This window comes from Rattus rattus, chromosome 4 (assembly GCF_011064425.1).
Source record: "Rattus rattus isolate New Zealand chromosome 4, Rrattus_CSIRO_v1, whole genome shotgun sequence".
Taxonomy (NCBI): Eukaryota; Metazoa; Chordata; class Mammalia; order Rodentia; family Muridae; genus Rattus; species Rattus rattus.
In genome coordinates, this window is record NC_046157.1 from 98,320,403 (window position 1) to 98,334,579 (window position 14,177).

The window sequence follows — 14,177 nt, forward strand, 5'->3', positions numbered from 1 at the left end:
TTACTGGCTTCTTCCCTCTGGCTTGCTCAGCCTGCTTTTTTTTTTTTAAATAGAACCCAGGACCACCAGACTAGGAATGACATCACCAGCGATGGGCTGGGCCCCCTCACATCAATCACTAAGAAAATACCGTACAGCTGGATCTTATGGAGGCCTTTTCTCAGTTGAGATGACTCTAGTTGTGTGTCAAGGTGACATAGACCAGCCAGCACACTGAGTGTCCTGGAGTTTACTATGTAGCCTGGTCTTTGTGGTCCTCTTGCCTCCCCTCCAGTACTAGGATGACAGGCAGCTGACACTTGGCAAGGCCAGCCCTCTTTAAAGATGCTCCAGAGGATGAGGATAATGGGAATAAGGAGAGGGTGCTCTGAGGACTCGCCACTGGCCAACTGTCCCTCTCGACCCCACCCAGAGGTCAAGGCCTGCTATTTTTGTCCAGCAGAAAAGAGGAGAATAGCAAAATCACTGCCGAGACACAGGCGCATTTGGGATTTGTCCTGGGAATTTAGCAACTGAAGAGTAGGGAGGCCATGGGACTGGAAACCATAAAGTCAATTCTGCACAGAGTCAAAGAAGTGACGGATATTAAATTAGTCCCTAGAGGGGATGTTTCAGGCCCCGTCCCATCCAGTTCCCTGGGAGACATCTTCTAGCCTTAAGAGTTCCTTCTCTGTCTACGATGGAATGTTGACGGGCCTGATTTTGTACGTCTCCTGCAAAAATATTTTTTAAATGAAAGCTGCTGTCCTTCACAAATTTGAGGTCATGTCGTGCCCCAAAGTCAGCTTCCACAGCTTCCCTTCCTTTGGTTCGTACAGTTGTTCCATCTTACTTGTGATTGTTTCCTTTTTGGTTTGCTTCTTTTTTCTTTCCTCCTCCCCCTCCTCTTACTCCTCCTCCTTCTCCTCCTCCCTCCTCCTTCTCTCCCCCTCCTCTTACTCCCTCTCCTCCCCACCTCCTCCCCCCCTCCCTCCCCCTCCCCCCTCCCCCCCTTCCCCTTCCCCTTCCCTTCTTCTTCTTCTTCTTTTTTTTTTTTTTTTTGGTTCTTTTTTTCGGAGCTTCTCCCAGGGCCTTGCGCTTCCTAGGCAAGCACTCTACCACTGAGCCAAATCCCCAACCCCTTCTTCTTCTTCTTCTTCTTCTTCTTCTTCTTCTTCTTCTTCTTCTTCTTCTTCTTCTTCTTCTTCTTTTTCTTTTCCCCCTCCCCCCTCCTCCTTTTTTTTCTTCCACAGACTCACTATATAGCTCAGTTCAGCCTCAAAGTTGCTGCACTTTCCAAAGTATTGGGGTCCTCGGCATGGACCAGCACACACCAGATGGCACAGAGAATTCTGTTGCGACCCGAGTTTCTGGAGGCTGGGACAATCTAAGAATGCGGTGTCTGCCTCTACTATGTGTTAATGTAGGACACACTAGACCTTAGAAAGCTGAAGAGGCAAACAAAAGGTACCTTGCTCCATAACAACCCTTTCTTATAATAACCAGTCACAACCCACTCACCGGACAAAGGCATCCATCCATTTGGGAGGCAGCTGCCCTCATGATCTGGTCACCTCCAAGACAAAACCTTCTACCACCACCATGATCACTACTACCATAGTAATTAAATGTCAACATAAGCACCACAGCGGACAGACCATATTCAAATCACTGCGGCGACTCTATCCGGCATTTCCCCTCTCAGAATGGACAGCAATGTTTAAAGGCCACAGACCATGGAAGTTGTCTCTACTCATGCACTTCTGTGTGCAAAAGTAAACAAGAGACACTCCGTTGACCATGTGACTGGTAGGATTTACTCTGAAAGAAAAGGACATAGGCAGAAGTCACTCCTCAAACACAAACAGATTCCTCCTGAGTGATAGGCTGTGGTGTGACTGACCCTTCCAGTCCCACAAGCTCCCTCCCCTGCACACAGCAGGGAAGACAGATCCAGGGCAGCCAGATTGTTCAGCCAGAAAGGCCCCTAAGCTTGTTTGTGTGTCCTGGGGTTTCCTTTAAGAGACAAGATATGAGTAGAGAGATTGTGGACCTGCCAGAGTTTAAGCCTATCACGGTGAGTCACTCAACACTGATGCTGGCTACCGGCAGCATCGAGGTCCTTGAGGAGAGGGAGGCTGATGGGTTGAGATGTTCACCATGATTAATTCTCTCAGTCACCATCCCAGTCTGTGGTACGGTGCAACGGCGGGAGCTTTGGAAGTTTCCAGTCACTGCCCTGATGCTAATCAACTCATTGAGGGTTTTAATTAAATACTGAGGGTGAGTTCCTTAAGTTAATGTATACACTAGGGCAAAAGGGACATGCAACGCAGACTATCAGGAGGAGGAAACACCACGGCTAGCTGTGGTGATGCAGGCCTTTAATCCCAAGGTTAGGAGGCAGAGGCAGACAAATCGCTGGGCTTCACAGAGAATTCCAGGAGGTCAGCAAGGAGAACACAATGAAATGCTGTCTCAAAAGAAGAAAAGGTGAAAGAGGAGGAGGAGGAGGAGGAGGAAGAGGAGGAGGAAGAGGAGGAGGAAGAGGAAAGGAAAGATGAAGAGGAGGAAGAGGAAGAGGAAGAGAAAGAGGAGGAAGAGGAGGAGGAGGCAGACAGGAATGAACAATAGTAGAAAGGAAGAAGAACTAGAAAACAATTTTGTGAGTAGGTACAGCAGTCTCCAGTAACGACTTTAGAGGTCACTTACTGTATTCTTTTCCTGACCCCGAAGCTTCGAGTGAAACCCACAGGAAGATTTGCTGTGATAAGCAGCCACAAGGGCAAAGCAGACAGTTCTATTTTTGGTTGTCAACCTGACTCTACGTGGAATTCGCTAAAACCCAAGAGGCTGGGGATACTTGTGAGGGATTTTCCTTACTTAAATCATTTCCAGTGGGAAGACTCGCCCTTGTGAGGTGGGAAGATCCACCTTTACTCTGGGCCACACCTTCTGCTGGCGGCGTATGTAAAGGACCTGGAAGAAGGAAGCCGGCTCTCTGCCTGCTTGCTCTCCGTAGCAAGTCCCTTCCTTCACTGGCATTAGAGCGTAGTTCTTTGGGATTCTGGCATATACTGAAGGCATCCAGCCTTGTGGACTGGGCAAGCTACTGAATTCTTGGACCCTCTGATGGTACACAGCCATTGTTGGACTAGCTGGACAACAGCCTGTAAGCCAAAATCCAGGGTGTCCCTGTGTGTGTGTGTGTGTGTGTGTGTGTGTGTGTGTGTGTTGATAGGTACAATAAACCCTTTATGTCTGACTTTAAATAAAATATCTCAGCAAAGCCTTTGCTATGTTTGGGTGCTCTGGAGAATCTGTACTTGGTCCTACGTGAGAACTTGCAGCTGCACTAATCTGGGTCTTAAGGTACTCCTGGCAGACCTGGAGTCCTTACTTACAATTATGGCTAGCCGTGGTCAAAAGGGTTGTCTGCTCTCCTGAGCAGCAAGGGCAAGATACCTTTGGTAGCTCGAACCTTCCCAGCCCCAATCAACCTTGCATATTTTTTGAATAAAGTAACTGGAGTGAGTTAGCTGGGTGTCAGCCTATTCCAAAAAGGCCGAACCCCTCTGCTCCTTCGGGAAATGAAGACTTAGCATCTTGGCGAGCTTCTCTCTCTACTTCAGCACCAACATCAATCAATATGTGTTTATTCATTCTATCAGTTCTCTTCTTCCAGGGAGCCCTGACTAATACAGCTGCCATTTGAACTGGTGACCCATGACAACAAGCTATGTCTTCTCCCTCGGGCTTACTACTCTATCATTTCTCTAAACTCCTAGGTCAGAAAACACGTTATAAAGACCAGAATCCTGGGAAATTTGAGACATAAGGGAACCAAATCTCTGGGCATCGTTTTATTTTTAACTTCTCCATGCTGATGGATTCTTGTTTTTTTTTGTTTTGTTTGTTTGTTTTGTTTTGTTTTTGGAAAAGGAAATTAGGTTGTCCATAAAGTTTGATACTTGTTAGTACACATGACACTGACAACATTTCACTCACCCAAATTGCTTCTTTCTCTGAGTCGGTCTCTCTTCCTCTGTGGTTCTTAGGTTTCACTGATGCTATAGCTATGAAGTAGGGACTAAGGTAGGCACTTGTCAGTCAACAGTTACCCAGTAAAGTTCTGCGCACTTACAGGAATCTACGGTGGAATAAACAGCTGAGAGAAGACCAGGAAATTGGGGGATTGGGGAGATGGGGGCTTCCAAATCAGTTCACTGATCAAGTCTGAGCAACGGAAATGTAGTCAATTATAATCTAATCCACAGCTCCAGCCCCAAGAAGTATGAGTTTGAAGTACTTAGCGCAACCATGGTACGTTGTGTGTGGACTAGGATAGCAGCTTTTTCCCCAGAGTTGAGAAAGGATGCCTGAGCTCTTGGGAGAACTAACTTGGAGCGAGAGGGAACTTCTTTGTAACTCTTCTAAAAGGACGTGGTCCAATCCCAGACCTCACCGGGCGAGCCAAGGCCTAAGAACAGCCTTACAGATTGCAGCTCCTAGATTGGATCCTCTGGGAGCCAGGAAGTGGGGGCTGAGGAGAAAGGAAAGGGATGGGAAAGAAAGGGGCGGGGCAGCCTCTGTCACACCCATTAGCCACGTCCAGTTAAGACTATTAGAGGCAGTAGTGCTGTGCGCAGACGCAGACCTGGCCTCCTCCTCCTCCCCTCCCCACCATCACCCACCCCCACCCCCCCCACCACGCCTCCGCCGTCTTCCCCCTCCCTCAACTAGCGTGTTTGGCGTTACCTTGGAGTCAGCAGAGGCCCGCGAGTGCTGTTTGTTGCCAGGGCAACCTGAGCGCAGAAGGCAACCGTGGCGGCAACTGCAGGGCAGCGATGGTGACCAACCTGGTGCACGGCCTGCCCTTACTCCCTGGGCTCGTCCTTTACGGACTCCACGGTGAGGGCCAGCCCGAAGGGTTCTCCACTTGGCGCACGTCTGTTCTCCTTCATCCTGCAGGCTCCACCGTCCGCACGCATCCCAGCCTCTGCCGAATTTGCTCGGCCTCTTGGTAGTCCACTCACCCTCCTGGGCTCACAGCCCTGTTATTTTCCTGCCCTATCTACCTGCCTTCTGGCCCGATTACCCTCGGCCATCTCCAGGCCTCTCCGCAGCTGCACTCTAACCTTACTTAGTGCCTTCATCCTCCTACCTTCTCTCCCCAGCAACCTCATTCTTTTTTTTTTTTTTTTTTTTTTTTTTTTTTTCGGAGCTGGGGACCCGAAACCTAGGGCCTTGCGCTTTTCTACCACTGAGAATCCCCAACCCCAGCAACCTCATTCTTGATCTGTCTGGCCTCTTCTGAATCCTCAAGATCACTGCCCTTCAGCCCCCCTTTCCTCGATGTGTACGCACCCTTCCCATGCACTTCTTTCCCGGACGGGTCTCCCGAGTCTCTGACCCTCTAAGTTAAGGGTCACTTTTCTCTCCAGCTTCAGCCTTCTCTAGAATTGAAACACCCACCCACCACCCCCACCCACCCCCACCCCCCACCCCCACCCCCACCCCCCCCCCCCACCCCCACCGTGCCAACCCCTCAACTTTTTTTTTCTTGTAGTTTTTCTCTGTAAAACATTCCCATCTTCCTCCTCTCTTTGTATTTCTCCCACCTCATTTAACCACATAGACCACTTGGTGTTTTTCTATAGCCTGTGTTTTAATATATATGATATATATGATATAAAGATATATGTATGTATATACATACATGATTCCTTTTCAGATTGTGTGTGTGTGTGTGTGTGTGTGTGTGTGTGTAGGGGGGGCGTCTTTTATCTGCAGCCTAGGCTGGCCTTGAACTTGAAAACCACCTGTCTCGGCCTCCAGAATGCTTGGAATTAAAAACATGCCAACACACAGGGCTCCTATTCAGATTGTATTTTACTTCATTGCCCTGGCTGTATTTTTTTTTTACTCATCGTCTAGATGAAATTAAATAAAAACAAGTCCAGAGTGGTCATGCACATCCGTGATCTCAGCTTTCAGGAAGCCGAGGCATAAAGATGGCTACTTTGAGTCTAGCCTGGGCTACATAGCTAGTCCCTGTCTCCAAAGACTAGCGGATCCAAAACAGACAGAACAAGAGCTACATGAAAAAGGAAGCATAAGCCAGGCTGGGAAGGGGCTCAGAGGATAAAGTACTTGTTCCTCTCATGAGAGGAGTAGAGTTCGCTAGAACCCACATGGACCCAAGCAAGGACCATAGCTAGAATGGCCAGTTAGCTAGACTGGCCCTTATCTGATGCAGCCTACCCATGTCAACTTCGGTCTTTCATATGTATCCCCACATACATGCAGACAGACACATACACTCACACACCTACACACACACACATGCTTGGAACAAACCACCCCAACAACAACAACAACAACAACAACACCTCATATCAAAGCCAAGTGACAACAGTAATTTGGGTTCTTGGTTTCCTCTTAACATAGGTTAACTATTTATTTATCCATTTCTTTTGAGACCAGGTCTGAAGCAGCCCCGGTTGGCTTCCCACTTACTGTATTGTCTGGGCTGATCTGGAACTGATCCTCTGGGCTCCTGAGTGTGGAAATACAGGCGGGTCCCCCAAAGACAGCTCTTTGTGGGTGCCAGGCAAACGCGCTTCCAACCGAGCTACACTCCCAACCCCAACTCTCAAATGCATTCGGCATTTTTAAAAAAAATTATCAGAGTGCTAGAAATAGTCTCAAGAGTCAGCATTGAGATTGGTGGAGATGACCGTAGGCGAGCCAGTAATCATTTACATTCATAGAGTTTAATGATTCAGACTCTTAGATTTTTCTTCACATTTCTAAAGGGGAATTATCTCATCTCCTTGTTTTCTAAGGGACACAGTTTCAATTTCAGTTGCACGTGTGGCAAGAGACTGGGTTCCCACTCTCTTCTAGTCTTGTATTAAGATGTAGCAGGGTCATTTTTGTTTTAAAGATGCAAACTCGTTAAGCATGATCCCTGCCTGTTGTTTGTTTGCTTGAGGCAGGGTCTCTCTCTTTTTGAACCAGACCAGCCTGGAGTTCGCTGTGTAACCTAACCTGTCCTCAGACTCACAGCGATCGCCAGCCGCCATTTCTCAAGTTCTGGATTCAAAGAAGTCTATCCTGCGGTGCCTAGCCAGCGCCATAGACTCTCCGTTTCAGTGAGCTTTTTAAATGTTACGTGATTTTTAAAATTGTAGGCATTGTCATGTGCTGTAGAGAATCCGAGTAAGCATTTGCTACGGGTGAGTGTGGGTCGTGTGTGCACGTGTGCACAGGCATGTGCACCCCACATCAGAGCGGGGCAACAACACTAGGGCTCTTGGTGGATACCCACGAGGAAAGGGTGGAGTCGATTTGTGAGATTGTAGAAGTGTGGAGGATAGAAATGCCAGACTTTATTTATATGGCAAGATGAAGTGTCTTTGGACACACTTCCTATGAAGTATACCGAGTGACTGTCAGCTAATTACTCTTCCTTGATATTTGAAGAGCTTGCTAACCTTGTTGTCATCAGGATAGGGATGTTGTAACTTCGAAGAAAATGTGTCCAGAAGGTGAACCCCGATGAATAAGAAGAGTGGGAGGTCCGAGAATGCCTTGTCTTGGGTGCCCCATGATACAGTTGACTGCTGCTAGAGACATCTTTTAACCTCAGAAAACGAACTGACCTTACTGATGTTGGTTTCATTTCATATTGCGTGGGATGGTTTGGGGTGGGGGTGAGGGGCTGCCGTAGAACCGTGTGTAGAGTTCATAGGACAACTTCCGGGAGTTGATCTTTTTCCTTCTACCATGTGGGTTCCAAGGATCAAAATCAGGTGGTCAGTCTTGGTGCTAAGTAACCTTTATCTACCAAGCCACCCCCTTCCTCAGCCCCACTACCCAGTTTCGGTGCTGGGAATGGAACCTAGGTCTTTGACTGTTCTAAGTGCACCATCACCAAGGAGTACTCCCAGCCTCTAATGATACTGCCCCTGACTTTAGAGGGAGCAGAGAGGAACTGGAAGCTATCGTATCGCCCAACTCCGTACATGTTATTCCTTGTCCTGTGTTTGTGCACGTGGGACAGTTCTGCCAACTGACTTGTAACCCAGAACTTGTGACACTGAAAGAAAGGTCTGTGGTCCATACTGTTTTAGCAGAATAGTCCATAATACTCAACCTTTTATGGTAGTAGATGAGAGGGATCATAGTCTGCTTTCCAAGGAAATTGGGAGCTAGTCAAATTAATCTTTCTGTTCTTTTTTTTTAAAAATATTTATTTAATGTATATGAGTACACTGTAGCTTGTCTTCAGACACACCAGAAGAAGATATCAGATTCCATTACAGATGGCTGTGAGCCACCATGTGGTTGCTGGGAATTGAACTCAGGACCTCTGGAAGAGCAGTCGGTGCTCTTCACCGCTGAGCCATCTCTCCAGGCCCTCTATTCTTAATAAAATAAAGTTTGATTATTTGTTAGCCATGCGTGCATAATATGTAAACTATATTACGTGTATACAATTAGAAAGCAACCCCATAAAGAACATAAAAACCCCCACTGAATTAATATAACTTCAACTTTGTTTTCTTTATCTAATTTTTTATTAATTTCCAATGACAAACAGATGTGTATTATGGCAGAACAGGAACATAATCTAGCAACACCTAATTCAGGATGTTCACCCACCCCAGTTTGTATGCTTATAATTCTAGTGTATTTGTATAATTTTATATGATGCTCTCTCTCTCTCTCTCTCTCTCTTTTTTTTTTTTTTTTGTCTTAATAAATTGTAGAGACTTTACCAGGCTGCTGCATGGCATTTAAAACCATTTTAATTCCAGCATAGTAATTGTGTTGTTTAAATTGTTTCCAACATTTAATATCCTGGACGCACACATCTTTGTCACTATCGTGATCAGCTTCAAGCCTAGTGTTGTTTCCCATAACTCTGGAATGTACTTTAGAAATCAGTGCACAAGAACAGGGTTGCCGGGTGTTTCCACATATGCCAGCGAGCTGCTTTTTAAAGACGTCTGTGAATGAACGTGTCAGTGTCAATGTGATAAGAAGAGTTGTTGCTACGGGCGAACCTCAGGATAGCAGATCTTCTAAGGTCACAGTCCGTGACCGCCAGGGAAGAAGAAAAAATTAGCGAAAATAAAAACTAGAATATAGGTGAAGTGGTACGGTAGAGACTAGTTGGACATCACAGAGCAGGGATGTTTTGTTTTAACTTTAGATGGTTTCTCCTTCCCTCCTTGCTCCTGACCGGAGCGTTTCAGGTTAAAATACAGAGCCTTTTCATGCAGTGAAACACGTTGATGTACGTTTCGTGGTGCCAAAAGGCCAGCATTTGGAGCTTCAGAGATGGCTCAGCGTTTAAAAGCAAGAACGACTCTTGCAGAGGACCCAAGTTCCATTCCCAGCACCCACCATGGGTGGCCCACAGCTACCTGGACCTCTTCATCCAGGAGATCCAAGAGCATCTTCACTCATAGGCACACATCCACATAATTTTAAAAATGTACTTTTAAAGCACAAGTTTAGGTTATGGCAGTTTAGGAAGTTGGTTGCTTTACTTAAAGATTTACCCAAGGTTATTAATGGCATACTTCTTTCCTTCAGAAAACAGCATTCCACAGAAGCCAGACACTCGGCTACAGGAATGGCTATGCATTTGTCCGACGTCCAACCATGGGCATAGGTGGAGACCGGCTTCCCTACAACCAACTGTCTGCGGCTGACCTGGATGAGTTGGCCAATAAGGCACCCATCTTAACTTATGGCCCACTCAAGCAGGCCGCACCAGCAGAGTTTGTTCCTGCGCATGTGGCTTTTGACAAAAAGGTATCATCTGGGATTTCCAGGGCACCCCTTGACTTCAGAACTGAGGTTTGCCCCTTGTTACCAGTAAACCCCAGGATTCCCTGAGAACTCTTCGAGAAAATTGTTCAGAGAAAATTGTTCTTTAGTCACAGACATCCGAACTGAGCCTTGCAGGAGGCTTTCCCTGGAATATTTTCCAAACACAGTTAAAAGTTGCCTGAATTCTAGATCCCACATTCAGGATGTCTCAAGTTCTTTGCTTTATTTCCCACCTACTCTATAACAGAGAGCCCTTAATCAATCAATCAATCAATCAATCAATCAATCTCTCTCTCTCTCAATAATTATTTATTTTATTTATATGAGTCCACTGTAGCTATCTTCAGACACACCAGAAGACCAGAAGAGGTCATAAGATCCCATTACAGATGGTTGTGAGCCACCATGTGGTTGCTGGGAATTGAACTCAGGACCTCTGGAAGAGCAGTCAGTGCTCTTACCCACTGAGCCATCTCTCCTGCCCTGAGCCCTTAATCTCTATGGACTGAAACATAGCATGAGAACATCTCTGTCAGTTTTTAAAGTTTTCATTCATTCATTCATTCATTCATTCATTCATTCATCTACTCTTATTATCAGTGCTATTTATATTTCAAACACCCTAGGGCTATTTTTCTCTAGTAAAGTTCACATTGTCACAAAGTAACAAGAACAAAACCCCTCTTACCCACACCTCCTTTAGGAAAAGAATTTTATCTCATCCTTGAGCCCCAAACTCCTTTCCTGGAGACAACAGAGATGCTGTTTGCTGAGTTTAGACAGGTGTTCCCGCCTGTTCTCTGCCCCGTTCCAGCAGTTCGATTCAGTTACTCCTCCCTCCCCCACTTTGATCCTGCACATGATTGCTGTCCCTCCTGCTTTCCCACTGCTGTCTATCTGGTTCCTCTTCCTCTGGTCTCCCTGCCTCCTTGGAGGAAGCATCTGCAAGGTTGTTTTCTGATTCATGAAGTCCCCTTCTTAGGAGACTTTTATGGATTCCGTTGTCTTTTCAGGGCAGACAAACTGTCAGTATTTATTTTCAACTCTGACCTCACTGAACTCCAGACCCTAGTCATGGGCCGCTTCTGACAGTGGGAGATCCTTACGTGGGGGAGCTGTTCTTCACATGTAGCCCCTGCATTTATTTATTTATTTACTCACTCATTCATTCATTATTCATTCATTCATTCATTCATTCATTCATCATTTTTGAGCCCCCATCATTACCCAACCCCAAGGACCTCTAGATCTGCTCTCTCCTTTTGGGTTCTGAGTTTCCATGCTTGTCTTTTTCTCCCCTACATTCAATGAGATGCCAAGCCAAGTATTTCTCTCATCATCTTCAGACAAGCAATGTGATCTCTACAAATTCAGAAGGTTAGAGCAAGCCACCAGGAACCAGTACAACTGACTGTAGAATTCAGTGAAAAGATACATCTTTTAACAGAATATCTAAAGTGTTAATCTTTTCCTTCCTTTCTACATGTGTTCAAGGTCTCATCCTACCCAGGACAGATGATACCATATTAATATATTTAGTGTCAGCATTGATTCCAGTTGCTTCCTTATAGAGGCTTAGAACCCTTTATTTTTAACAAGAGAAGGGGAAATGACTGAAAATTAGCAGTTGGCAGGCTGGAGAGAGAGTTCAGTGGTTAGGAGCACTGGCTGCTTTTCTAGAGGATGCAGGTTCAACCCCCAAATGGTGGCTCACAACCATGGTGCCTGTTAACTCCCGTTTCCAGGGTCTCTGACATTGTCTGCTGGCTTCCCTAGGTATCAGTCATGGGCATAAAAAACAAACAAACAAACAAACAAAACAAAACCAAGAGAATCAAAAACCAATCAACTGTCAGACAGATGCATACTTTATAGAATATGGCTGTGTTTTTATTACAGGGTTTCACTGGCTAGCCAGGCTAGCCTTGAACTTGCAACCTTGCTGTCTCTGCCTCCTGACAGCCTATGGGTTTGTAGCACTTTATCTGGTAGTTAAAAGCTCCTATGTGCCTTACAAATGTCTGAAGAAACCCAAATGATTTATTGGACAAACTAAAACATACTTAACTACTTCTGTGGTGTTTTAGTGTTTTAATGCTTAGATTTTACTGAATATGGTTCTTGTCGGTGAACTTGTAACTAATTAGAGAATGTGAGAATGTAATGCCTTATGAATCAAACAGTCAGGTTCTTAGAGAAGTATTATAAATGTCTTGTAAGATACCAGTGTCCTTACAGAATCTGAACATGGGGCTGGAGAGAGGGCTCAGTTGTTAAGAGTGCTTGCTGTTCTAGATCTGAGTCTGGTTCCCAGCATCCATGGCAGGCCAATTCCAAGGAATCTGATACTCTCTTCTGGTCTCTACAGGGACCTGCACACAGGCTCTCTGTCTCTGTCTCTGTCTCTGTCTCTCTTTCTCTGTCTCCCTGTCTCTCTGTCTCTTTCTCTTGTGCGTGTGCGCGCGCACGCATGCGCGCGCGCGCGCGCGCACACACACACACACACCTCACCATCAGCCATCAGGCTCCTTCTACTGTTCCATCGTGGTCACTTGCCCTTGCAGACCAGTTCTTGAGAAGGGCTGGCACTCTCTTTGCCTCTGTACTCTGCCCATTGCTCCCACGTTCCTTCGTCCATCTTCTGCCACCAATGTCTAGAGTCCGCCCCACCACCCCCTCCCCAACTCCCTGCCGCCCCCGTTTAGGTATATCTGAAACTTTCTCGTGCCTCAAATCCAACATGTCTGGGGGTGCGAGTGTTCGTTGGCCACTTTTCCCAAAGGGGTTCCTCTCCCACCGCAGCCCCAACTAAGAAGCAGTGAAGTATGTGGAAAGGAAAGGCCAGTAGAGTTTCCGTCCCAACTTGGCCCATATATGGCCTCAGAAGAGCTTTTTTACCAGTGCGGATGCTAATTTTAATCCACTGTAAAAGTAGCCATGTTGGACTCGCTGAGGAACTCTGCTTTAATGGTTTGTATATGTACAAGCCTGCGGTTCAAACACACCCTGCTTCCTGTGAGCTTCCGTGGTAGAGTTCACATTTTGGGTTCTTTGCACTGGATGCAATATATTACTTTAAATTTGTCCTTCTCCGCCTTTATTTCCCTTTATATATCCTACCGAACAGTGCCTTTCGTCTGTCTTCTTGGATTTTTAAAATGTTTTCCATCTCTTTTTTATTTCAAAACTGTTATTTACATTTTTAGCTCTCTGTGGAATTTTAAGGGCTTCCTTCCTTTACGTTTATGGTTTTCCTAAGCAGTAGACAGCTATTTTTGTTTGATTTTTTTTTCTCCTTTTAAAAACCTGTGCTTTTGTGTCCTCACTGATTAAGACACACACACGTGTCTTAATTTAAGGATCTTAATTTCCCTCCGTCCCACACCCCTTACTTAAGTAGAGGTTTGGGTAAACTCTTTTGCCTACCTAGAACATCCTTCTAATGCTTTGTGTCTCTCTGAACATAAATACTAAATAAAGCACCAAAATATACATGCTTCTATAACAGTTTAACTTGTACTCAGTAAGCTATTCTGACTTCACATGGAATGAATGGGCCTCAGAAGCCTAAGCTTTGGTCTATGTAGAACACAAATGCTTCTGAACACTGTGAGGGCATTTTTTTTATAATTTGGGTGCTGTCCAATGAGTTTATGGTGGGACATTAGCTCCACTCTTCCTGCATTCTCCTCTTTTAAGGACAGTGACTGGTGTCCCCCAGATGACAATGACAAACCGTCTGTTGTGTGTTACAGGTGCTGAAATTTAGCGCCTACTTCCAAGAAGATGTTCCCATATCAATGGAGGAGCATTACCGAATCCGCCGGGTGAACATTTACTACTACCTAGAGGATGACAGCATGTCTGTCATCGAGCCTGTCGTGGAGAACTCTGGGATCCCACAAGGCAAGCTAGTCAAACGCCAGCGACTAGCCAAGAATGATGTGGGAGACCACTACCACTGGAAGGACCTGAACCGTGGAATCAACCTTACAATTTTTGGCAAAACCTTCCGCATTGTTGACTGTGACCGATTCACTCAGGTATAGCGTATTCTCGCTGGTGGCATACTCCATTTACTAGTGTGTGGGGAAGGACACTCTGACTGTGTGTGAGTTACTAAGCAGGTCAGTGTTTGTGTGAACCTGCACACATGTGCCTTTCTTTGATACAGAGTATAAACATTAGGAAACCAATGCCAAATTTGTTCTAGCTTTTAAAGATATAATTATATATTTATTTTTAAGTGAGTTAGAAAGTTTGGGACATTATTCCATCTCAACTTGACTTAACTTGCAAAAGGGAAACATATATTGGGTGAAATTTTGGGTTTTAGATGCTTGTTTTAA

The 14,177-nt window shown here is 45.7% G+C and overlaps 1 protein-coding gene across 1 annotated transcript in view; it reads left to right on the forward strand.

Annotated features, from left to right (window-relative positions):
* Window positions 1–4,743: 4,743 nt before the first annotated feature.
* Window positions 4,744–14,177, forward strand: part of Efhc1 (EF-hand domain containing 1) — a 39,521-nt gene continuing 30,087 nt past the window's right edge. Inside the window, 4 exon segments of the mRNA XM_032899490.1 lie at window positions 4,744–4,865; window positions 4,867–4,890; window positions 9,589–9,810; window positions 13,584–13,871. Coding sequence (XP_032755381.1) covers window positions 4,827–4,865; window positions 4,867–4,890; window positions 9,589–9,810; window positions 13,584–13,871 — 573 coding nt within the window. The 5' untranslated portion in view covers window positions 4,744–4,826.